The 23,957-nt window shown below is 34.5% G+C and overlaps 1 protein-coding gene across 8 annotated transcripts in view; it reads right to left on the reverse strand.

Annotated features, from left to right (window-relative positions):
- Nucleotides 1–1,794: 1,794 nt before the first annotated feature.
- The window catches only part of USP45 (ubiquitin specific peptidase 45), a 56,264-nt gene continuing 34,101 nt past the window's right edge, over nucleotides 1,795–23,957 (reverse strand). For 2 of the 8 annotated variants that reach the window (XM_025294630.3, XM_006052446.4), the window contains exons 10-18: nucleotides 18,962–19,043; nucleotides 17,001–17,092; nucleotides 15,156–15,212; nucleotides 14,681–14,824; nucleotides 12,718–13,390; nucleotides 10,825–10,922; nucleotides 7,511–7,597; nucleotides 3,581–3,734; nucleotides 1,795–2,739 (exon numbers count right to left, since the gene is read on the reverse strand). In XM_025294630.3, coding sequence (XP_025150415.1) covers nucleotides 2,609–2,739; nucleotides 3,581–3,734; nucleotides 7,511–7,597; nucleotides 10,825–10,922; nucleotides 12,718–13,390; nucleotides 14,681–14,824; nucleotides 15,156–15,212; nucleotides 17,001–17,092; nucleotides 18,962–19,043 — 1,518 coding nt within the window. In that variant the 3' untranslated portion in view covers nucleotides 1,795–2,608. Of the gene's footprint in view, nucleotides 2,740–3,580; nucleotides 3,735–7,510; nucleotides 7,598–10,824; nucleotides 10,923–10,948; nucleotides 12,152–12,717; nucleotides 13,391–14,680; nucleotides 14,825–15,155; nucleotides 15,213–17,000; nucleotides 17,093–18,961; nucleotides 19,044–23,957 lie in introns of those variants that run through there. The other 6 variants (XR_006542386.2, XM_044924336.2, XM_044924337.2 and 3 more) reach the window with 6 other exon arrangements.

Below are 23,957 nucleotides of genomic sequence, written 5' to 3' on the forward strand. Positions count from 1 at the left end.
GGTAAGCCAAGAGGAAACAGAAAAGAATGCTCATGTCTTCCCCTTCTTTCTTCTTTTCTTTCCTTTCCCTGTTTCTTTCCTTCTCTTTTTCATCTATCCATCTACCTATCAATGAAATAAGAAGCAGGTGACATCCAATGAAATCTGCATGCCTCTTAATGGTATCTTTTCTAGGAGAAAAATGAGGCAACTTAATATTTACATTTGGGCGAGTGACAATTACATCTTGGTAACTGTCATTACCTAGATGGCTGACTTGAATAAAGAGATTTAACTAATAGTTTTCCAAAAAATTTCACTGCTCTGGTGCTGAACTCTTCAATGTTAATGGATTAAAGTTAAGGAGAAAACCTTTAAACACTGTTTACCTTTTACAGGATACAACTGGAGTTTACAGGTTAACTTATATAAAGATATATTTTTCCATCATTTCACTGTTAAAAATCAAGGAAATCACTACTACTGAAATTTTGACAGCTTAAAAATAAGAGTTTATGAAAAAAAAAAATAGAGTTTATGCAATAACTTTTTAAAGCCCTGAATTCCATATATTACTGTCTTTAACACCAATCACAATTCCATTCATCCATATAGCAAAAGGCAGCACTAATAACCTTGATAATATTATATACACTTAAATATTAAGAAGGGTCAGAATCTTGGTTAAATATTTCCACACATTATCTATAGCCTCTTCCTTAACAAGAAGATAATGAACTAGGACCAGGCACTTATCCAGCACCTGCCTGTACTATCATTTGTGAGCACTAATGATGAGGATGCTTGAACCATGCAGTTATGTGTTTTGATTTAATAATGTAACACCAAAGTAGTCATTTTTTAAACATTTAAGCCTAAGGAATAGTAACATTTTCATGGCAAGTTTTGACAGCTTAATAATTTGTTTTCTAGGAGTGGGGGGAAAATACCATCATTTTGATATTAATTATTTTAAAAGAAAATCAGAAATGCCAACTTAACGGCCCATTAAAATAAAAACAAAACCTAGTTGAACTTACTAATGATGCTTACTAAAGACAAAAAGTGATCTCAAAACCCCAAAATCATAATATTTATTGCTCTACAGAACTAGAAAATGCATTATATTTTCCTATTAAGTATAAGAATATAATTCTCTATCATTTACAAATATGATTTGGTAATTTACATTTCAAAAGTATCCTATGGTTCCATATGAATTAACAACTTCTATTTACCAATTCTGCATGTAACAATTATCTATAAATACATTTTGATCTTGGTTAATCACCTGTAAATTATTCTCAACTCCATCATGAATAGGCTGAAAATAGTATGTTGATAAAATATTTTAGTATTTTTCTAGTTCTCAAAACCTCAAAGCAATAAGCTAATCAATGTTATTTGTAAATCCATATTACTGAAGTTACAGTGGTACTTTTTTATATAGTTGAGTCATATAAAAAATGATAAAGTCACTATGCCAATTGTGTAAGTATATGTTACAAAAAGGGCTTCTTTCCCTGATAGCTCAGCTGGTAAAGAATCCCTTGCAATGCAGGAGAACCTGGTTCAATTCCTGGGTCAGGGAGATCCCCTGGAGAAGAGTTAGGCTACCCACTCTGGTATTCTTGGGCTTCCCTGGTGGCTCAGACAGTGAAGAAATCCGCCTACAATGCGAGAGACCTGGGTTCGACCCCTGGGTTGGGAAGATCTCTGAAGAAGGGCATGGCAACCCACTCTAGTATTCTTGCCTGGAGAATACCTATGGACTGAGGGGCCTGGCGGGCTACAGTTCATGGGGTTCACAAAGAGTTGGACTCAACTGAGTGACTAAGCACAGCACAGCACATGTTATAGCAATGTTTCCCACACAGCCAGGTAATATACCACTGGATAACCCTGAGATGATTTTAAGTGGAGTGCTACATGAGTGAACAGTCTTTCTTTAATAGTTATACATTTATTTTAATACTTATTAGAAAAAATATAACTAGCACATAAAATGTGGAATATGATCAAAATAACACTGTGGTTTAAAAAGGCTAAAAAATAAGGTTAAGAATAATAAACAATAGCATGGGAGAAATATACACACACACATGAAAACAGTAAAGTGGTATGTGACTCACATTTGGGAAACACTGTCTAAGGAATGATTTGACTTAGCCAGCATCATTTCTGAATGCCTGCAATAAGTCACATTATAAAGGAGTTAACTATTGTGAATTCTCTTATTTTTTTCCAGGACAAATAAGTTTTTAAAAACATGTGTTTATGTTTATTTTAAGGATATAAGTTTGAAAGCATTTAGTTTTGTTTTACTTTGTTTCGTTTTTGGCTGTATCCCACAAGGTATGCAGAATTTTAAGTTCCTTTACCCAGGGACCCAACCCTGCAGTGGAAGCTGAGTCTTATAACCACTGAACCACTGGGGAAGTCCCTGAAAGCATTTAGTAAATTTACTTTAAAAGGATTCGCAAAAATGGTAACAATGTTCAGGAACATTTGAGGGACATGCTATTCCTACAGAAAACACTACAAAGGCACGTTGCATATTGTGGTTAACACTGCAGCATGTAAATAAAAGTGACCTCTATAATCATTATCACTACTAATTAACAAATAATTATAATATTCTTTCATAAAAAAGAAGGTACGCTTGTGCACTAAGTGCTCTTGATTCTGGAACCACCTGCACATAAGTGTCACTAACATGGACCCACTGGCTTGCTGATTCACTATCAGGTTCTTTCAAACCTAACAAAACAAAAAGAAGTATAATTTTACAATAAGTATGTTCTGACTTTACACTAAAGTTATCATTAACTATATGTATCTAATGTTAGACTTTATTGCATAAGGCTGTTTGGGGTTAAACATCTTCCAAAATGAACTCTTTCAAAGCATTAATATTAAGAGCATTTAAATATCTAGTAGAATACTAGATAGCCTTATTTAAGGAAAAGTGCATTTACACTAAAAGAGAAGGAAAGAAATACATAGACGACTGAAGCAAATTTTTAACTCCAGCTCTATTCTGAGGACCTGGTATATCTTCAAAAACTACTAATACTGCTAAATAAAATGCTATTCCACTGCAATACACGATGACTTAATACCTTGAAAAACTGGGTGCCACTTCACATGATGTGAAGGGTACAGTTTTAAGATATTTAAGATTATCTAGGTAGTCCTTCGGAGAAGGCAATGGCACCCCACTCCAGTACTCTTGCCTGGAAAATTCCATGGACGGAGGAGGCTGGTAAGCTGCAGTCCATGGGGTCGCTAGAGTCTGACACGACTGAACGACTTCACTTTCACTTTTCACTTTCATGCACTGGAGAAGGAAATGGCAACCCACTCCAGTGTTCTTGCCTGGAGAATCCCAGGGACAGGAAGCCTGGTGGGCTGCCATCTATGGGGTCGCACAGATTCAGACACGACTAAAGTGATGCAGCAGCAGCAGCAGGTACTCTTTAAGGTATTTCTCACTTAACAAAGTGAATCCACACGAAGTACCCATTAAAAAACTTACTTCTTCCAGAAAAAGAATAAATTCATTTGTTTCTAAGAATAAAATAAACTTAGGGTGGCATACCAGGTACATTTTTCTTTCCAGTGATGTATTCCAGTAATTTCCTGGAGGGTGTTCTCACTTTCACGTAAGCGGTGTAGTGACCTCCTTTCATTGAGCCGCTATGTTCCACTACGCCATAGAGACCATAGAGAACTTTACCTCCCACACTTACATTCTTTTAGACAAAGAAAAAAAAACTCAAATTAATTAGTAATATTTAGTGAAATCTTATTATATGGAAAATTAAATTAAGTGCACATGCTACTTAAAATAAGAGCAATTAACACTACACTGGGGTACTTGCCCACCTGTACTAGGCTAGCAAAATGCAAAAACTTGACCTTTTCTGTTGCCTGGGCTGTCGGGAAAAAGAGTGCTCACATATGGGAATGCAAAAGGGTAGCTCTATTCAGAAAAATTTCATGTTATTTACCTAAGCTACACGTGCATTACTCTTGGGTTTATCAATCCCTTTTCTAGGACTCTATCTCATAGGTACCATGAGCAATATGTAAAAACACATGCACCAGACAAGTGATTGAAGGATTATTTGTAATACCAAAAAACCGTAGACTCAAAAGTGCACATAAACTGGGGATGGCTTGAATAAGCTATAATGCATCCATAGAATAGAGTATTATGCTGCTTGAAAAATGGAGTGCAGATTATCTCTAAACACTGCTATGAAATACTCTCCAGGATACAATGTTAATACAGTAGAAAAAAAGGATACATCTTATAAGCTATAATTATTAAAGAGGTGAGATATTATATATATATATAAAATAGATATGTACTTATTTGTTTATATTTTTAAAAATTACACGTGTACCCCAATGTTCATCGCAGCACTGTTTGTAATAGCCAGGACATGGAAGCAACCTAGATGTCCATCAGCAGATGAATGGATAAGAAAGCTGTGGTACATATACACCATGGAGTATTACTCAGCCATTAAAAAGAATACATTTGAATCAGTTCTAATGAGGTGGATGAAACTGGAGCCTATTATACAGAGTGAAGTAAGCCAGAAAGAAAAACACCAATACAGTATACTAACGCATATATATAGAATTTAGAAAGATGGTAACAATAACCCTGTATGCGAGATAGCAAAAGAGACACAGATGTATAGAACAGTCTATACTGTTCTATACATCTGAGAGGGAGAGGGTGGGATGATTAGGGAGAATGGCATTGAAATATGTATAATATCATATATGAAATGAATTGCCAGTCCAGGTTCAATGCATGATACTGGATGCTTGGGGCTGGTACACTGGGATGACCCAGAGGGATGGTACGGGGAGGGACGAGGGAGGGGGGGTTCAGGATGGGGAACACGTATATACCTGTGGTGGATTCATGTTGATGTATGGCAAAATCAATACAATATTGTAAAGTAATTAGCCTCCAATTAAAATAAATAAATCTATATTAAAAAAAAGAAAATAAAAACAAAGGGAAAATTATAGATGAATAAATAATAATTTGAAAAAATGGTTATCTCTAAAGGAAGGAAACAGGTAGAACAGACATGGAGAAAACCTACACTTGTTTGAATTTACCTTGATTTATACATTTGACTTTAGAACTACATAAATACTTTATGTAATTATTAAAAAACAACAAAAAAATTTAAATAACAATCCCTAAAAATGAAAATTTAAAATAAGCAAATGAACATCCAGTTGGTGGCATAATCATTCTGTGAGCAACCACAGGGGTCATGTCGAAAGAACCGAGGAGCCAACCGGAAGAGGCTCTCAGTGGCCAACAATGGACCCACTAGACGTATTAGACTATGAATTAAAAGAAGAGTGCAGTAAATTCAAACACATTTAGTGTGTTAAAATCCATGAATTCATAATGATATTTTTACTGATCACAGTTTGAGAATGACAGTAAATTCATTATTCTAAAAACTGGCTTAAAAGGGGGATGGGGAAAGAACTGAGCATTTATCCTGCCTTTTCTAAAAGAACTCTAATGTAAAATAACTAAAGAGATGAAAGGAATTTCTCTTTATATAGAAGTATTCCAGTAGATAAATGAAGAAAGAGTAACAGGATACCACCATTCTGTAACTGTTAATGAACTCATTGAGCAACACTGGTTGCTAACATCACGGAAAAGAAACTGGCATTATGTGCCACCTGATGAAACAACAGAACACTCCCTATGAAACAGCCTTATCAGGGGTTGGGATGGCAGTGGGGGGGTGGGGTGAGGATCTATTCAAGCTTCTCTTGATCCAACTACCTATTTGTAGGAAATCAAGAGGATAAAGGAATAATCATCAAAATCTAAACTCTATAAAACTACCAGAAAGATGATTCAGTTTCTTCAACAAATAACTTGCAAGAAGCAGAGATGGGAGAGGAAAACTATGTATTAAGAGAGATATTTTTCAATCATGACATGTAGTCCTTACTTGGATATTAATTCATTTAAAAAATTTATTAGACAATTGGAAATATGTATGCTAGAGGATAGAAAGTGGAAGTGAAGTCCCTCATTCATGTCTGACTCTTTGCGACCCCATGGACTGTAGCCTGCCAGGCTCCTCTGTCCATGGAATTTTCCAGGCAAGAATACTGGAATGGATTGCCATTTCGTTTTCCAGGGGATCTTCCCAACCCAGGGATTGAACCCAGGTATCCCATACTGCAGGCAGACTCTACCATCTGAGCCACTAGGGAAGCCCAGAAGATATAAAAAGTAATGCTAATTCTTTTAGCATGAAAGTGGTATTGTGGTTATGTTTAAAAGGCGGGGGCGGGGGGGGGGGGTAATTCTTATCTTTTAGAGACACATAGAGGAAAAGATTTATGAATGAAAGGATACCTGATACTTGCTTCAAAATAATGTAAGAAAAAAAATTAATATAGAAGGAAGAGGTAGATGAGTATGTGGATGGGGTGGGACTGGCCCTATATGTAGGGTCTGGGGGCAAGAGGTTCATCTGTACTGTTCTCTTTGGTGTTTGTTGGAAATTCTCCATAATTGGTACTTTAAAAAAATATGTTTCTGTAAGTTTAATACACAGCTTGCTAGACATTTTGTTTGCCACATTATCAAATTCTATGAACATATCAAATTCTATGAAGACTGAATGTAAACATCTGGCAGAAAGTGCTGGTATTCCACAGTAGATGAACTGGATTCACTGAAAAACTGCATTTAAGATATTTTTGTCTTTACTGATCAATGTATTGAAATTATTAAGTTCAGGAAGTTTATGTACCACAAAACCTAGACTGCTAACCAGAAATGGCGAGCAGGACAATATGTGAGTTACCCCAGAACTGTGTGGTGTCCACACGGAAAGCAAAGTCATCAATTTCACCTACAGTTAGTTCTCACATATAAGCACAAACAATTATAGACCAGCTTGCTTTCTATGTCTGATTATTAAAGTATTAGTAATTTTAAGTTTGTACTCAGCTGGCAAGTACGTAGTCTCAGTTACGTACGTGAAATGGCATGAAAGACAATGCACTAGTACACTGGTTTACAAAAGAGGAGATCAGATCAGATCAGTCACTCACAAAAGAGGAGAAAACTCTCCAAATGCTAAAACTACTGCCAATTAAGCACATCATACACAAGGAACAGGAGAGGGCACAAAATCTGCTTATTTCTCTCAGCAACTATCCGACTCTAGCAGCATTTACAAGCAGCTTTGATCATGAACATCATGCCTCACTTATGCTTTATGCATCTTTTCAACTTATTCTGTCTCCCAAAGGACAAAAGTCATTTTCTGTGTTGTTGTTTTTTTTTTCATTTTCTGTGTTAAATGCTGGATGGAAGAAGAAAGGGAGGAAGGGGACATGAGAGACAGAGGGTAGGAGGTAGGGAGAAAGACATGGTCTAATAAACAATACATAGGATATTCTAAAGCATATTATTTGCAAGACAAGTAAATATCTTAATAATATACTATACCTTACAAGTAGCAGAACAGAATGGTGCTAAGTCAAGCATAAGTGGAAAATCTACATGTCTGTTTACTTTGCGAAGACTCAAACCAGCCTCAAAAAAAAAAAAAAAAAATGTAACAAACTTAATTTATAGATCAATGGGTTTGTTAATTTTAATTAAAACCAAAAGAGAAACCAAAAAGTTCGTTTCTTCATAGCTATTAAAACATCAACAATCCAAAACTGATATATGACTAAGTTCTCAATTAGGTTTCATAAACTTATTGCAAAGATCATTCATTTACATGGGTATTTTTACCACAGACAATATGAAAATAATTACTTTCACTGTGCATTACAACACTGAAAAATAAACTCAATGTGATTGAAGCTAAGCTACTGACACATATGCTACCTAAAAATGTACTCAACTGAAGAGTCAGGAGTCTGGTGTTACAGGCCTGACTCAATGACTGGTTAACAGTTAACTTGACTCTAGACAACCTTATCTAGATCAAGGCAGAAAATGGGTATAAATGGGTTAGATTAGGTCATTTTCAGTTCTAAAATTCAGTGATATTCAATCATCAAAAATAAAAAAGCCTGAACACCCAAATCATTTTATCAATAAAAGTAAACATTACATATTATATAAATCAAAATGAATCTTCATGTTAAGAAACTCTACTTCCTTCTCTATTTTTAGTATCCAAAGGCAGGCCTTGAAAAACATATATTTACATTAAGTAATAATAAAAATTTATTGACAGACCATCAAATATATTGGATAGGAAACTCGAAAATAAAAATGGACTCTTTTTAGAATAAGAAGATACTTGAATCTGAGATATTTGGGTAGACAAAATTAATACAGATGCAACCTTTCATGAAAAGCTTTCATGACTTACTTCAATGACTAGTCTTTTTATTTGCATACTAATCACATAACACTTACTACAGATCGTTGCCTACTTCTTATCTTTCTTTAAAGAAAAAAAAAAACAACTTATTTTTTGACCAAAATATTGCCAGTGATTTGCATTTTCAAGTAATCTTTAGGAGTCTTAACCTGATATCAGACATGAAATTATGAAGTCATATCAGGAAAAATTAATCTGTATTCAATTTGTTTGCCTCCTTTTTTTCTTATCAGGTGACATCTACAAAGCAGCTGATACCAGCAATGTCTGAGATCATGTCAGGCTTATGTGTCCTCCCCAAACAGTACTTTGCTGTTGAAAAATTACCCCTTAAGAGAAGAGACTTCTATCAGCACTGTTAAAATCTTTGCCATTTTGGACAGTCTAAAAGAAGAATCTCACTGTCGTTGTATTTTGTATTTGTTTTGCTAGAAAGAATGGAACTTCCTTTCACATTTTCTTTGAATTTTTTACTTCTATGAACTGTCGATTCATGTTCTTTACCATTTTACTATTAGAGTCTTGATCTTTTTATTATTGATCTTTCAGTTCAGTTCAGTTCAGTCGCTCAGTTGTGTCTGACTCCTTGTGACCCCATGAATCACAGCACGCCAGGCCTCCCTGTCCATCAACAACTCCCGGAGTTCACTCAAACTCATGTCCATCAAGTCTTTAAGGGCTCTTTATTTATTTTCAATATTAATCACTTGCTATATTTATGACAAAGAGCTCTATTTTGTTGAGATCGCTCAGGTACTGTGGATGTTTCTAATAGAACTCTAAAATTAGTATGGGGAAATAGGTTTTCAGGGACACAAGAAAGCCAGAAGCAGACACACTGCTTAGCGATTCTGATCCCTTTATTTCACAGTTCCAGGGAATGAGAATGTGGCTTTGCAGACATTACATCTAACCTGAGATCAAGGAGGGGCCTAGACATCTATAAAAATTTCCCTGTAAGGGCATGAACTCCTTCTGTAGGTTATTCCTAAAAGGGATGCAAGTACCAAATATAAAATAACCGTGGTATATCATTCTCAAATCCGGCATGACCCTAGCAAGTTCACACCAAGTCCCTGCAGATATACACCTTCCATTTAGCATTCTGATGTACTGTAATGAGACACAACACATCTGCTTCTGCTTTCCATGGCCATTTCCACAGAGTTTCTGTAATGTTGCTATAGAAAATTAAGAACTTCATCTAATTTCTATGGGTAGGGATGGAAATACAGAGAAAAATCTCTTCCAGTCCATCTGTGGCCCACCTGAAATATTGCAGATATATCATCAAAGCTTTCCATCTCTTGAGATTTCTTTCAAAGGTTTTATATTTAGAAAATTGTTCACACAAGGATCAGGTTAGTAATTTTCCTGAAGTTTTCTTCTAGTCTTTCAATAATGTTTCATAGAATTAAAAAAATCTGTCTGAAAACAGTACTGATATCAACATATTTGGTTTAGAAGGAAGCTCTAAATTTTTATTTCAAACATCTTTCTTAAGTCCTTTAGAGAATAACCTAGCCTCCTTCCCAAATGATTTGAGATTCATCCTATATCATAACAACAGACTTTAAACTGTACTAAATTCACTGACAATTCTGACCATAGTATTTAATTACTAAAGTTTCTTCTGGAGAAACTTTAAAATCATTTTATCAAATGCAAAAAAAAAAAAAAAGAGAGAGAGAGAGATAGGACATTAAAGTATAACCAACTGGAGAAAAACTTTTAAAAATAGGTTCTCTCCCATTAGAGTCCTAGAAAAGTGAGGCCTGCCTTGTAGCCCTTTTCGCAATTAGTCCCAGCCAACCACACTCAGCCCAAGCACTCTTCTCCATTGGGATAAAACCTCAGAAAGCTATGTGTACCTTGTTATTTCCCTGCTTCTAAGGGTTCCTTAAAAATTCTATTTTCCACTGACACGAACCTACACACACACTCTCTCTCTCTCTCACAGACACACACCACTGAGGTTCCTATCATACCAACTAAATGTTCAAATATTGTGAATTAGACAATCTTATTTAGAAAAGTCTTATAAGCTATCATGGCTGAAAGAGCAGTAAATCTCACTAGAAAATTTTTAAATTCAATAAATTACTGTCTAATCCTTGACAGTACAAGACTTGTGTGTGTATGTTTAGTTGCTTAGTTGTGTCCAGCTCTTTGCAACCCATGAACTGTAACCTGCCAGACTCCTCTGTCTATGGAATTTTCTAGGCAAGAATACTGGAGGGGGCTTCCTTTTCCTCCTCCGGGGATCTTCTTGACCCAGGGATCAAACCCGTGTCTCTTGCATCTCCTGCATTAGCAGGTGGATACCTTACCACTGCACCACCTGGGAAGTCTTACAAGACTAAGGGCTCTGCAAAATATATGATGTAAATATGTATAGTGCTACTAAAGAGAATTTTACCTGATGAAATCTTTTAAGATGGAGAATCAGGATAGCTGGAACAGCAGAAATGAGCAATTGCTTCCTGGCATTAGTATAAACCCCCTCTGCTTTCTTTTCTGCATAAGATACAATAAATTTATTTATAAATTACATCTTATACATTATTGCCCATATAGTATAGTAAACATTTAAACAGAAGCATTATACCACATTTTTGAAAATGTTAGAAAAGAAATTAGACTTCTGATTACTGGGAGCCTCAACTCAACCCTAAAACTCCAACAATATGAAAGGGATTTTTTTTTAAGGCACACACTTACAAGGACAAAGAATAGGGGAGGTGACACTTGCAACGCAACTCTGGACGCTGGAAGCTGATAGACCAGAAGTGACTTATGTCAATGCCTTCCAGTCAAACACCACCAGAAACATACCTATAGTTGGAAAAACTGGGTCATTACTCACTGCAGTGAAAGAAGATCACCTATCATGGGAACGATGGGATATTTCCATAAAAGGTTGTTACATATGTAAAATAGATAGCCAGTGGGAATTTGCTCCTTGATGCAGGGAACTCAACCTGGGGTTTTGTGACAATATAGAGGGGTGGGGCAGGGTAGAAGGTGGGAGGGAGGTTTAAGAGGGAAGGGACATATGTATATCTATGTCTGACTCATGTTAATGCATGGCAGAAACCAACACAACATTATAAAGCAATTATCTTCCGATTAAAAATAAATTAATAAAAAAATAAGAGGTTGTTAGAAATGACTTGTGATAGGATTTGAATATGGCCAATTGCATATTTAACTTGGATTAGTATAAGCTGGCATTTCTTCATGTCCCATCTAGACATTAATTTTAATGTATTAATCATATTTTCATTCTGATGCTTTGACATCTGGGGCCTTGCTGACACTGGAAAGGGCCTTTTCCAGAGCCTAACTCCTAGATAGTAAATAAATTAAGTGTGCCTTTCATATGTATTTCCAAAGCCCTTACCCAACCACCTCCTTTACTGGGCTCAGATACTCTAGGTCACTATTCACCTGCCCTACTCACACCAGAGCCAGGAACCAGACCACTAGAGCCAGCCCCTATACCTCAGATTATTCACTTCTAAACCTTTCTGCCCTCCTTCATTCATTCCTTCCCTCGGCAACCACAATAAAGGCACTTGACTGCCCTTTCCCCCCTTGCTCCCTCTGTCTCCTGACCAACCCTGGTGCTTCCCCTTGTGGCCCTGGGCGGCATGTCTTAGTGTGTCCCCTCCTCTTGGGAGCTACACTTAAATAATAAACTACCTTTTCAGTGGCAATCATCTCATCTGTTAGGCTCATTATACCTGAATAATAAAACGTACATTTTAAAACAGTCATTAAGAATCAGAATTTTTTCTTCATTTAATCAAGGCTAGAGGTACACCAAAAATTTCCTACTTGACAAATCAACCTTTTCTACTTTTCTCTTGTCAACAAAACATAGTTAGTATATAGCTAGCTTTATAATATACAATTACTTAAAATCTTCAAATTTATATCTCATGATATGACTTTTGTGAAGGACATTAATCTCTCTGGTGCTGCAATTAAGTTTTACAGAAATTATTTCTGGAAAGACTTCAGATAGCTAGTTCCCTGAAATAAGATTATGTGAATTTGCATTTTCAAGGCAAAGATGGATACTTCCTGTTCTTCAATTTATTTGGACAAAATTCTATTGAAAATTTCCCCTGCCCAGTCAGTGGTTTCAGTGCTAAGGTACAGATATGAATAAGACAACCCCTGACTCCAAGCAGCTAATGTGGTGACAGGTTCTTAGGTTCTTCCATGTGGGATCTATAACCCACTAGTCACTGATTATCAGATAATCCATGAATACTTAAAAAACAAAGTTAAGCTAAATATTTACCTGCAGAAGTGGTTTCCTTTTGGTACTTCTGTTTCTTCTCAGTACAGTTCTCACACAGAAGTTTGTTATTCCCCATTAGCAATTCCATAGATGTAAACTGATAGAGACAAGACTGAACTGAACATTCTTTAGAAGTGGTTATATAGCTCTGAGAAAGGGTCTGAAAAGCATTTTGGGGGCTCTGAGACACCATATGCTTGTCCTCTGAAAAACACAAATTATTTGAAACACTTAGTGGCTGATTTTCTCTGTCAAAATCCCTAGCTCGAATTATAGTGCTGCTCAAATGAAGTTCAGAAATAGCTTCAGCCACTCCCTCATCACCATGGTCGCCCTCCCTAGTGAGTGGTTCACTCTTGGACTGGTAGTGAGGGTGTCCATTTGTGTGCGTGTAGTATCCGCTTCTGGATCTCAACAACAAAGTCTGTTTCGGAGCACTCTCAGGCTCCGAAGCCTCGCTGTCAGCATCAACGCTACTTTCAGAAAGGCTGTCTTCTTTCTCACTGCCATCGGTGGGGCTTTCAGTCAGAGTCAACTCAGTGTTCATGATGCTTGCAAACAATGAAGAGTCTCTATTCACCTCAAGGCTTTCATTTTCCTGGTATACGACAGCAGCTTTATCTTCTCCAGATGATGATTTTCTTGTACATTTTCTGCCATGAATTAGCTGATTCTGTAAGTTGATAGTGTTTTCAGAGAAAAGAATCTTGTGACCTTACTGAAAATAAATGCTAGTAAGTCTTATTTAAACATTTCACAATTATTAAAATAATATTTCTAGTACCTCTGAAATCCATTTACTAAATCTACCCAAACTACAATGAACAGTATGCTAACAAAAAGCTCTAATTTAAAAATAAACGTTTACACAAGGAACCAACTTAATGGTTACCTATTTATGGGTGGGGAACAGGACTTTTGTGGAACAGTGCTATGCTGGAGGCTTTTCAAGTGTAAACCTCTGCACAATTTCTGTAGTTTTGCCCCTTAAAGGACTTTTGAACACAGTAAGTTAAATCTGGTAATACATCAATTTGCCAAGTTAGTATAAATCATATCATGTAAAAAAGTTGTTGTTTTTTTTTTTAACAAGGTGCAAATTCAAATGGATGTCTTTAAATTAATCTGGCTTTATTCATCAATCACCATGGTCACCCTCCCTAGTGAGTCCCTGGTGAAACAGTGGATCAGATAATGGTCATCAATTACTGATAACATCACAGGAAAAGAAATATCAAACATAATATGCACCTCCTGATAGAAATACATACCATCACTTGAAAAAGTTTTCTTGCAAAAAATTAAATAATCAAACTTAAACCTATTTAGGCCTTTAGTTCTAACTGCCTTAGAGAGGAAACAAAGGGAACAGAGGCATCTCTTATGAACATGTAGATGAATTACTGCATGCAAAACGAACTACCACAATATGCAAAATGAATTACTATTGATACAGGAAGGTGAGACTGCTGAAAAAAAAGATTTCATGTCTTCAACAAATAAATTGCAAAGAAAACAAAAGGTGGAATCTGTGGATTAAAAGACATTTAAGACACATGGGAATCTATAGATCTTTTTAAGATCCTAAATTCAAATATGCTTGAAAAAGCAAAAACAAATATTTTATGAGACAATTACAGAAATTAAAATTATGACTAGATGTTTGTCCTATTAAGTTTTAAATATTTTTAGGTACAATAATGATATAATGGTTATGTCTTTAAAAAGCATCTCTTAGAGAAATACATTTAGATATATGTTGGGATTTATTTCAGAATAATCTAGGATGAGGAAGTGGAAAATGTGAGACAGATAAAACATGGCTAGTTGTGAGATGACAACTATGACACTGAGGTACCTGGGGGTTATTATACCTTTTTCTCTATTTTTGTATACTTTAAAAAATTTTTCTTACTAAAATGTTTCAAAAAGCAGGATGTTTCACAAATGCATATAATCTTACCATATCTTTAGATGCAGAATGCTTCCTGATTGCTCTGGGTTGATGAGTATTTTCTACAGTAACAGTGCCACTGTATTGACCATTATCTGTCTCTTGTAAACGTCCATATTTACTTATTCTTCCCAAAAGTACAGGTTTTGAAACCTATATAGATAACATGTACATAATACAAAATTTCTTTAGGAAATAAATTCTAGATATCATCTACTTTTTAATATTTGTAACACTTGAAATATAATTTCCTAAATGTCAATTCTCAAAATATAAAGCATAAGCATTTAAATTCCTTGAGATTAGGAACTATATCGTCCTTCACTCATCCATATATGAACTCCAATATCTAATACACTGCACAAACTCAATTACTGTATATAAAGAGTAATGACTCTCAGATACTTGATAATATACTCAAAAATGCCTACGTTATGAATTTATAAATGTCCTTCACAAAAAGACTTAAGGTTTTTCTCCTTACCCTTTCTTCTATTATAGGAAGTGAAATATCAATAAAAGGATCTTTCACCGTGGAGATCTTAAAAAGAAAACACATTGAAAACTTCAGTTAGAATTCTAATGTAGACAATGTAGTTTTGTAAACTCTTAAAGAAATCAAACTTCCCAGGAAACTTAAAATCTTAAGTTAAAAAGCATTCTTGGAAGAAAGAGTAATTTAATTGAGTATAGCAACACATTTGTTCAGTCGCTGAGTCGTATCCAACTCTTTGTGACCCCATGGCAACACATATGCGGTTAATCAAAATTAGATAATCCAAAGCTTAAGTAAATACAACACAGTTGAATTTTATAATACTGTTAATATGACTAATGTGGAATATTTAAAGTAACTTTTAAAATAAACTGTGTTTAATAAAACTGATTAACTATATAAGCATATTTTTGGTGAAACTGGGGCCATAACATATGACATATGTTATGACATAACATAAATAAAATATGAAAAGTTAAGAAAAAGCCATGAGAAAAGCTGGAGAACTGGAGTGTGTTTTGAAGATTCTTCAGGATAATTCTATTTTAAAAGATACTCTATAGTTTGTGAAAAAAGAAATCAATTTCTATGTTGAATATATTAGAAACCTAAGTGGAGCTGACTATTGAACCATGTCGGGGTTAAGAATGCTTACCCCCATCCCACTGAATAGTCAAAAATTAGAGCATAACTTCACAGTTGGCGCTTTGTATTTGGGATTCTGCGTCTGCAGATTCAACCAAATACAGATTGTGTAGGACTTTAGCAGTATTTACTGAAAAAATTTGTGTATAAGTGAGCCCTTGAAGTTCAAACCCATGCAATTCAAACCCATGCTGTTCAAGGGTCAACCATAATATCATGATGACACATTCTGTGCTTCACAATGATAGGCTTGAAGGAGATACAATATATAATCCTGATTTTATAAGATTAGAGAGGAAAGATACTCTACAATCTGGGATAGGAAGACAGATATAAAGACTCTCTCTTTTATGATTAAAATCTGACAGAAATTTAAACCTATTATATGCCATACAGTCCCAGAAATATTCCTTACCAAGCAACTGAAAAACCTGTAAAAATTTATACAGTCCTTAAGAAACTATTGTGCTTCCCTGGTGGCTCAGAGGTTAAAGCGTCTGCCCGCAATGCAGGAGACCTGGGTTCAATCCCTGGGCTGGAAAGATCCCCTGGAGAAGGAAATGGCAACCCACTCCAGTATTCTTGCCTGGAGAATCCCAGGGATGGAGGAGCCTGGTAGGCTACAGTCCACGAGGTCGCAAAGAGTCGGACACGACTGAGCGACTTCACTTAAGAAGCTGTTACAGTACAGATGGCATTCAAAATGAAATTATCACTAAATTCAAAGATGAGTCAAGTCTGCTTTTTTAAAAAAAATTGAACAAGTCATATAAATATAAATTTTTAAAGAAGATAAGCCTAAATTATGTTACTACATTGAATTATTTCTTTTGGGATTACAATTTAGGGCAATGCATAATGATATTAATGTAGTTACTCTCTTCACAGAAGTTTCTCTTTCATTTTCAATCCAAATGAGTAGCTAGCACATAGGATCATACTAAAATAGGCTAAATGAACTTCACAGGTGTGTCAAGAGGAAAATTTAGATAACATTTACTTAAAAAAATTATACATTATGTTTATTTTCTAGCAGTGAAGGATATATTTTTTAAAGACTTTCAAAAGCTACTACATAGTCATCTGTCACAAATAAAAATGACTGCTAATGATTACATGTGAAAGAAAACAATAAAAACAATATGACTATAATCTAGTCCATGTTGAAGAGAATTACAAAGTACCTACATTTGAACATTCTTCACACATGACCGTGCTAGTTAATTCACCAATAAAGATACGATCTATGAAGTTCATTTTCACACCTTCTCTTCCATATGCTGTAAAAATAATACTTTTAATGAAAAAAACATATCAACCATCAACCTAACAATGTAACAGGCTTTTTTCCTGTTGAATCAAAAGAAATCTGAATAATCTGGGACCATATTTAATAATATATTTTACTCTATGATCTTATAATTTTCTTTACAATTCTATAGAGAAAATGTGACTATCAACTACTGTAGTCTCAAATAAATAACAAACTGATTGCTCTTAAACTTTAAGAAGTAAAATAAGTAGAGTAATCACCACTATTCATACCACACTCAACTGCTCCCATAAAGCCTCTGTGCCTAACCTAGAGGTAGACAGAGCGATGGAAAAAGAGATTATGATTTAGGGCTACAAATGCCAGGACCATAACTATGGAAACAACAGAGCAGTAAAAGACAAGTAAACACTGCAAAGCATAACGAACTAACATGGAAATTAATAACTTAGCTATATATTTAACTCCTGTTACATAAAAATGTTAAAATTATTCTATTTCTATTTCTATATTATATATTACATATTTATATATTTATAAATAAAAGAAAATGATGTCTATGGTTTGATTCAAAATAATATGGAGTTGGGGGAGAACAGATGAAACATGAATCAAGTGTAATTTAAGCATGATTATGGGCACACAGGCACATGGGCTTCACACTATTCTAATGGAAGTTTGAAATTTCTCACAGTAAACCACAGGGGAAAATATATTAAAAAAATTTTTTTTAAACCTATTCACTCCTCTTTCAAATTTCTCTTCCATCCTTTTTGGATCTCTATCCTCAAATTTTATGCAAACAATTGAAATCATTTTAAAACATTATTTGAAGCACTGAATGACAGAGCAGATTTTTATCTGGACATATCAAGAAATACCTATTAATTATGATGGTAACTATTTAGAAGTTATGTTTAACTAAGATGTTTCATTAAGGAAAATTGTACAAGGGATTGAAAATAAGTAAGATTACAAAACTGAAAAGGAGTGAAAGAAAAAACGAACAGTTATTCTAAACATGCACTAGATGGCACTATCTCAAAACAAAACAGAGCATACTTGAGACATTATTTTTTAAAATCTTGAACCTTCAACTGCACATAAAGTTTTGTTATATACAAGCTTAATGTATTTATATTTGTTTATATAGACACGCTTTATATATAATGCTATAAAAAACAGAATTAAAAAAGAGAATAAATAAAATAAGAAATAATATTTTTAAACATTTTCTAAAAACAAGTTACTACCTCAAGGAAGAATATATTTATAGGACACAGTAAATTGTTAATAACATGGGATATAAACCTACATTTAAATATTGATCATTATAAATGATCAGCTTTGATCAGTTAGTTAATCACTGTTTCTGCCTCATATTTTGGCTGATGAAGAGTCAACACTAGGAGTAGACATGTATGCTTGACATAACAGTACCCTCTTAAATAATGATTTCCTTGTAGGAATCTCTGGAACACTGAAGCATTTTGTCTAGCTAAGACTAGACAATATCCATAAATCCACTATCTAATAAGCACACTTCAAATGAAAAATGACACAGTATGATAAAAGTGAACTTCCAAGTGAGGTTGCTACTTTCAACAACCTTTCAAATCTCCCACAGGATACTTCTCTTAAGTGCATCAGTCAAACTGTATATTTGATATTAGTTTTTTTTTTAATTCACATAGATTCTAATATTTTCTTTCTATGACCCATTAGACTGTCTTGCCACCACAGGAATAAGTAAACTCTCATTACTTCAGAGAATTAGTTTACATAATGTTCAGTTCCTCTCCCACTTCCCCGCTAAAAAGAAACTTACAATATTTTCTTCTAGGAAAAACTTTTAACAGTGAAACTGTCAACATACCTTTGACTTTTTTTCTAGTTTCATCATCAGCAGTTTTAGTAGTTGGGTTGTTGAATGCTTTTAGAATGCCAGCTTGTATTCGCTATAAAACAAAACAATAAGAATTTCTTAAGAATGTATACTAGAATGTATCCTTTCAAAGCATTATTCTGTGTTCCTGTGACTAGAATCTGGTTTCAGTGAAAACTGACTCAAACTTCATCCTCTTAAAAGAGGATTTTTCAAACAGCAACATACAATGGATCTCAGTTCCCCAGTCTGTAAATTAAAATGACTGAATTTTTAGAAAGTTAAATGTGTCCTTTACTCCAGTTCTAAAACTCCATGCATGAATAATTTTGTGTTACCAGATTCTCCCCCAAATAAGTCAAGGTTCCTACATACAGGTTCTCTCGTGTTTAAAGTATTTTTCACAGTCAACAAAAAGCAAGCAGCCTAGTCCCATTTTTTTTTTTTACAGGTTTAGAATAAGTTCTCCTTTTTTCTTCTATCCCCCATCTTTCCCCATCTCTTGCTTTCTCCCTCCCTCTCGCCAACTCTGTCCCTAAGATGATTTACTCCTTAACCAGGACAAAAAGTAACAAGTAGATCATATGAAATTTCTAATCTACGAAGAAAGTAGTAATACATAAGAAGCTATTAAACTGGTCACTATGACCTCCATATAGATATATATATACACACACATGTATCAGATCAGATCAGATCAGATCAGTCGCTCAGTCGTGTCCGACTCTTTGCGACCCCATGAATCGCAGCACGCCAGGCCTCCCTGTCCATCACCAATTCCCGGAGTTCACCCAGACTCACGTCTATCGAGTCAGTGATGCCATCCAGCCATCTCATCCTCTGTCGTCCCCTTCTCCTCCTGCCCCCAATCCCTCCCAGCATCAGAGTCTTTTACAATGAGTCAACTCTTCGCATGACATGGCCAAAGTACTAGAGTTTCAGCTTTAGCATCATTCCTTCCAAAGAAACCCCAGGGCTGATCTCCTTCAGAATGGACTGGTTGGATCTCCTTGCAGTCCAAGGGACTCTTAAGAGTCTTCTCCAACACCACAGTTCAAAAGCATCCATTCTTCGGCGCTCAGCCTTCTTCACAGTCCAACTCTCACATCCATACATGACCACAGGAAAAACCATAGCCTTGACTAGACGAACCTTTGTTGGCAAAGTAATGTCTCTGCTTTTGAATATGCTATCTAGGTTGGTCATAACTTTCCTTCCAAGGAGTAAGTGTCTTTTAATTTCATGGCTGCAGTCACCATCTGCAGAGATTTTGGAGCCCAGAAAAAGTCTGACACTGTTTCCACTGTTTCCCCATCTATTTCCCATAAACATATATACATATATATATTTATATATATATACACACACACACACATACACATGACTAAAGTCCAGAATATTGCCCACAACAAGAAGACAACTCCAGAACTTAATTGTTATTTTATTTGAATTTAGTTGTCAAAGAAAATCATGTGTTCATCAGCAGCTCTTAGTAAATGATAAGTTTTATGGTTCTACACCTCTTACATATGGCTTAGAAAAGATCTAACCTCATGAAAAACTCTCAGAATAAAACTACATATATTCCAAAAATAAAGATTTATTTAAGCTAATAAATTACATCTTTTACACTAATTGCAGCCCTCTTAGTGGATAAATTTAATCTTCTCTAATTCACATTTTAACAGTGGGGTAAGGGGAAAGGTAGTAAGCAAAGTCTTAATTACAGGTTTTCATATATGTGAAACCACTGTTTGACTTAGATTTCTTGATATGAAAATGATACATAAATCTTTTGTTAAAAAATTATCATGTCAAAGAGAAATTAAACAGAATTGCAATCTTCTCAGAGAGTAAGAAAACTCTATATGTCAGAATCCAAGATACTTTTCACTCTTCAGAACACTTTTATATATGTAAATCGCTTGAAAAGAATTAAAAATGAATTAAGCAGCTAACTTATACATTTAGAAAAGGACATCAAACTGAACACAAGTATAAGGAAAGAGTTAAGAGGATAAAAGTAGAAATTGAAGAGAATAAATAAACGAATCAAAAGCTGATTTTCTGGGCAGCAGGGATAAATAAACCCACCAACTAATCTAAATCAAGACAAGCGTGAAAAAAAAAAGATAAGCATGAAAAGCATAATATCACATATAACAAAGATGGAGAATCACTACCTAAATGAAAGATATTGCAAATAATCATGAGAGACCACTTTGCTCAACTCTTAGGTAATTATATTTGAAATTTCAGGAAAAAGAAAACCAGATAATTTTCCAAAAAATTAGAAAATTTTCCAGCTTTCAAGGAAGAAAAAAATATCATTAAAGTCACTGAATTACATATTCCCTACACAAACCTCCAGTACCTAATAATTTCACAGAAACAATAAACCTATGTCCCAGGGCACAGAAAAAGGGAAGCTATCAAATTATCTTCATGAAGCATAATATTGGTACCAAAAGCTGACAAGAGTGTACACACAGATATAATATTACCTAAAAAAATTCTAAATAAAATATCAGTGACAGAATAGAGCTAGCTGCACAATTAAAAAAAAAAAAAAAAACACAAAGATTATAGTATGACCAAGAGGCCTTTATTCTAGTAGTACAGGGATAGAGAAATCTAATAACATTAATTAATATAGGCCATCATATACACTGAGAAAAAATAAGATCAAATCCCTCGATACCCCCATTCACTACTACTATTTAACACTGTATTAAAGTTTTACTGATGTATTTGACAAAAAATAAATCTCAGAGATATAAAAGTATAAAAGAGAGAAAATTATTTGCAGATGACATAACTTTTTACTTTGAAAAGCCAGAGGAACTAAATGAGATAAAAAACTACTATAATAATGAGAATTTAATAGGGAGTATATAAAGATAATGAGTCAATCACCTTCACACAAACAGAACTGTTAGAAGATATAGAAGAAAATAAACAATAATCGCAACTGAAAATATAAAATAACTAGGAATAAACTAAACAAATGTGTAACATCTAAATAAGGAACACTATTGAAAGTTACAAAAGAAAATTTGATCAAATGGAAATACACAGCACGTTCTTGGATAAGTCCTATCGTTATGAACATTTCAATTCACCTTCCACCCAATTTATTTATTTAACATAATTCTAGTGAAAATGGCAATAGTATATAGATTTTAGAGTTTTCTTTTTCTCTTTTTAATGTGAGAGGTTGAAGGGAGAGATAGGTTCTACCCAGATATGGAAAAAATAAATAAGAATAGCAATGAAAACCTGGGGGCAGAGAGGAAAGTGTAGTAAGAGATGATTGACTAAATGCATTAAAATCTTCATAACTGAAAGGTTAAATCTAGTACTTAAACATATAAGCAAACACAACCAAGGGCAAGTTGAGAAAAAACCCAAATAATATGAAAAGTTAGTATAATTAGAGTGCTACCAATTTAGTGGGGAAAACATACTATATAGTTTGGGTAACTATAGGATAGTCAAATGGGAAAAATGAAAATATCATGGAACAGGGTAAATTTCAATAGATCAAGCTTTAGATAAAAGTCAATCATAAAAGTACCAGAAGAAAACATGGGGAAATTATTTTATAACCTTGAAGTAAATTAAAAAATTTGCCTTTTCAACTAAGACTCAATATCCAGAAGCCATATAAAAATTAAAAAAATTTTTAAGATTTTTAAATTCAAAAACAAAAAAATGTTTAACATTACATTTTTTTAAATTTTATTTTATTTTTAAACTTTACATAATTGTATTAGTTTTGCCAAATATCAAAATGAATCCGCCACAGGTATACATGTGTTCCCCATCCTGAACCCTCCTCCCTCCTCCCTCCCCATACCATCCCTCTGGGTCGTCCCAGTGCACCAGCCCCAAGCATCCAGTATCGTGCATCGAACCTGGACTGGCAACTCGTTTCATACATGATATTTTACATAACATTACATTTTTGAAAAAAGCTATTGCCACATTATAGGCAAAATCACATCACAAATGATAAACTTGGTAACATATTTCCTCTCTAGTACACAAAAATCTTTTAGAAATCAGCAAAGGATCAAAACCCAGTAGAAAAATGGGCAAAAAAATAAGAACAAATGAAAAGATATTGGGCTTTATTCAAAAAGAGAAAAACATACACTAAAATTACCCTGAGATACCATTTGCTACCTATCAGATTGGCAAAAATTTTTAAGTTTGGTATAACAGTCATTTGGTGAGGTTATGGAAAAACACTCTCCATATATGTTATGTTGCTGACAGAGTGAAAACTGTATGCCTATGGAGGACAATTTGGTAAGTTATCAAAATTCCACATGTGTGTATCATTTGACCCAGAAAGCTCACTTCTGTATTTATATAGATATTCTTACAGACATGTGACATAACACACATACATTATTCATCAGAGCATTGTTCATAAAGGCAAAAACACTGGAAACATATAAGGGACAATCAATAAGCAAATGGTTAGAATTGGTTATAAAGGAACAGGTTTGTTTTTTTTTAAAAAGGAAACTTTTTATCTTCTGATATGGAAAGTTGCTACAATATGTTACCTTAAAAAGACAGGGTCATGTATCAGTATATACCACTTTTTGAAAAATCAAAAGGAAAAACATACATATGTATACACACACACCACCAAACGAGAACATAAAGAAAGATAACAAAGTGGTTTACAGGCAACAGCATGGGCATCATGTAAGAGAGTCAAAGGGAATTCCCAGGAGTTAGGAAGAATTTCACAATGATGCTTACACATCTAATGTGGGAGGCAACCAATCTACACTGGGGCAGTGAGACTTACAAGATGGATATATTGTTGACACCAAGATCCCGTCTGCCATTCTACCATGTTTTTCTCTGAGAACAGAATGTACAGGGAATGAGCTGCTAATGTTATATCTCCCCTCTCTGCTCTGCTACCTTGATCAGGAGAGGAAACAAATTACCACCCCAGAATTGT

Source organism: Bubalus bubalis, chromosome 10 (assembly GCF_019923935.1).
Source record: "Bubalus bubalis isolate 160015118507 breed Murrah chromosome 10, NDDB_SH_1, whole genome shotgun sequence".
Lineage (NCBI taxonomy): Eukaryota > Metazoa > Chordata > Mammalia > Artiodactyla > Bovidae > Bubalus > Bubalus bubalis.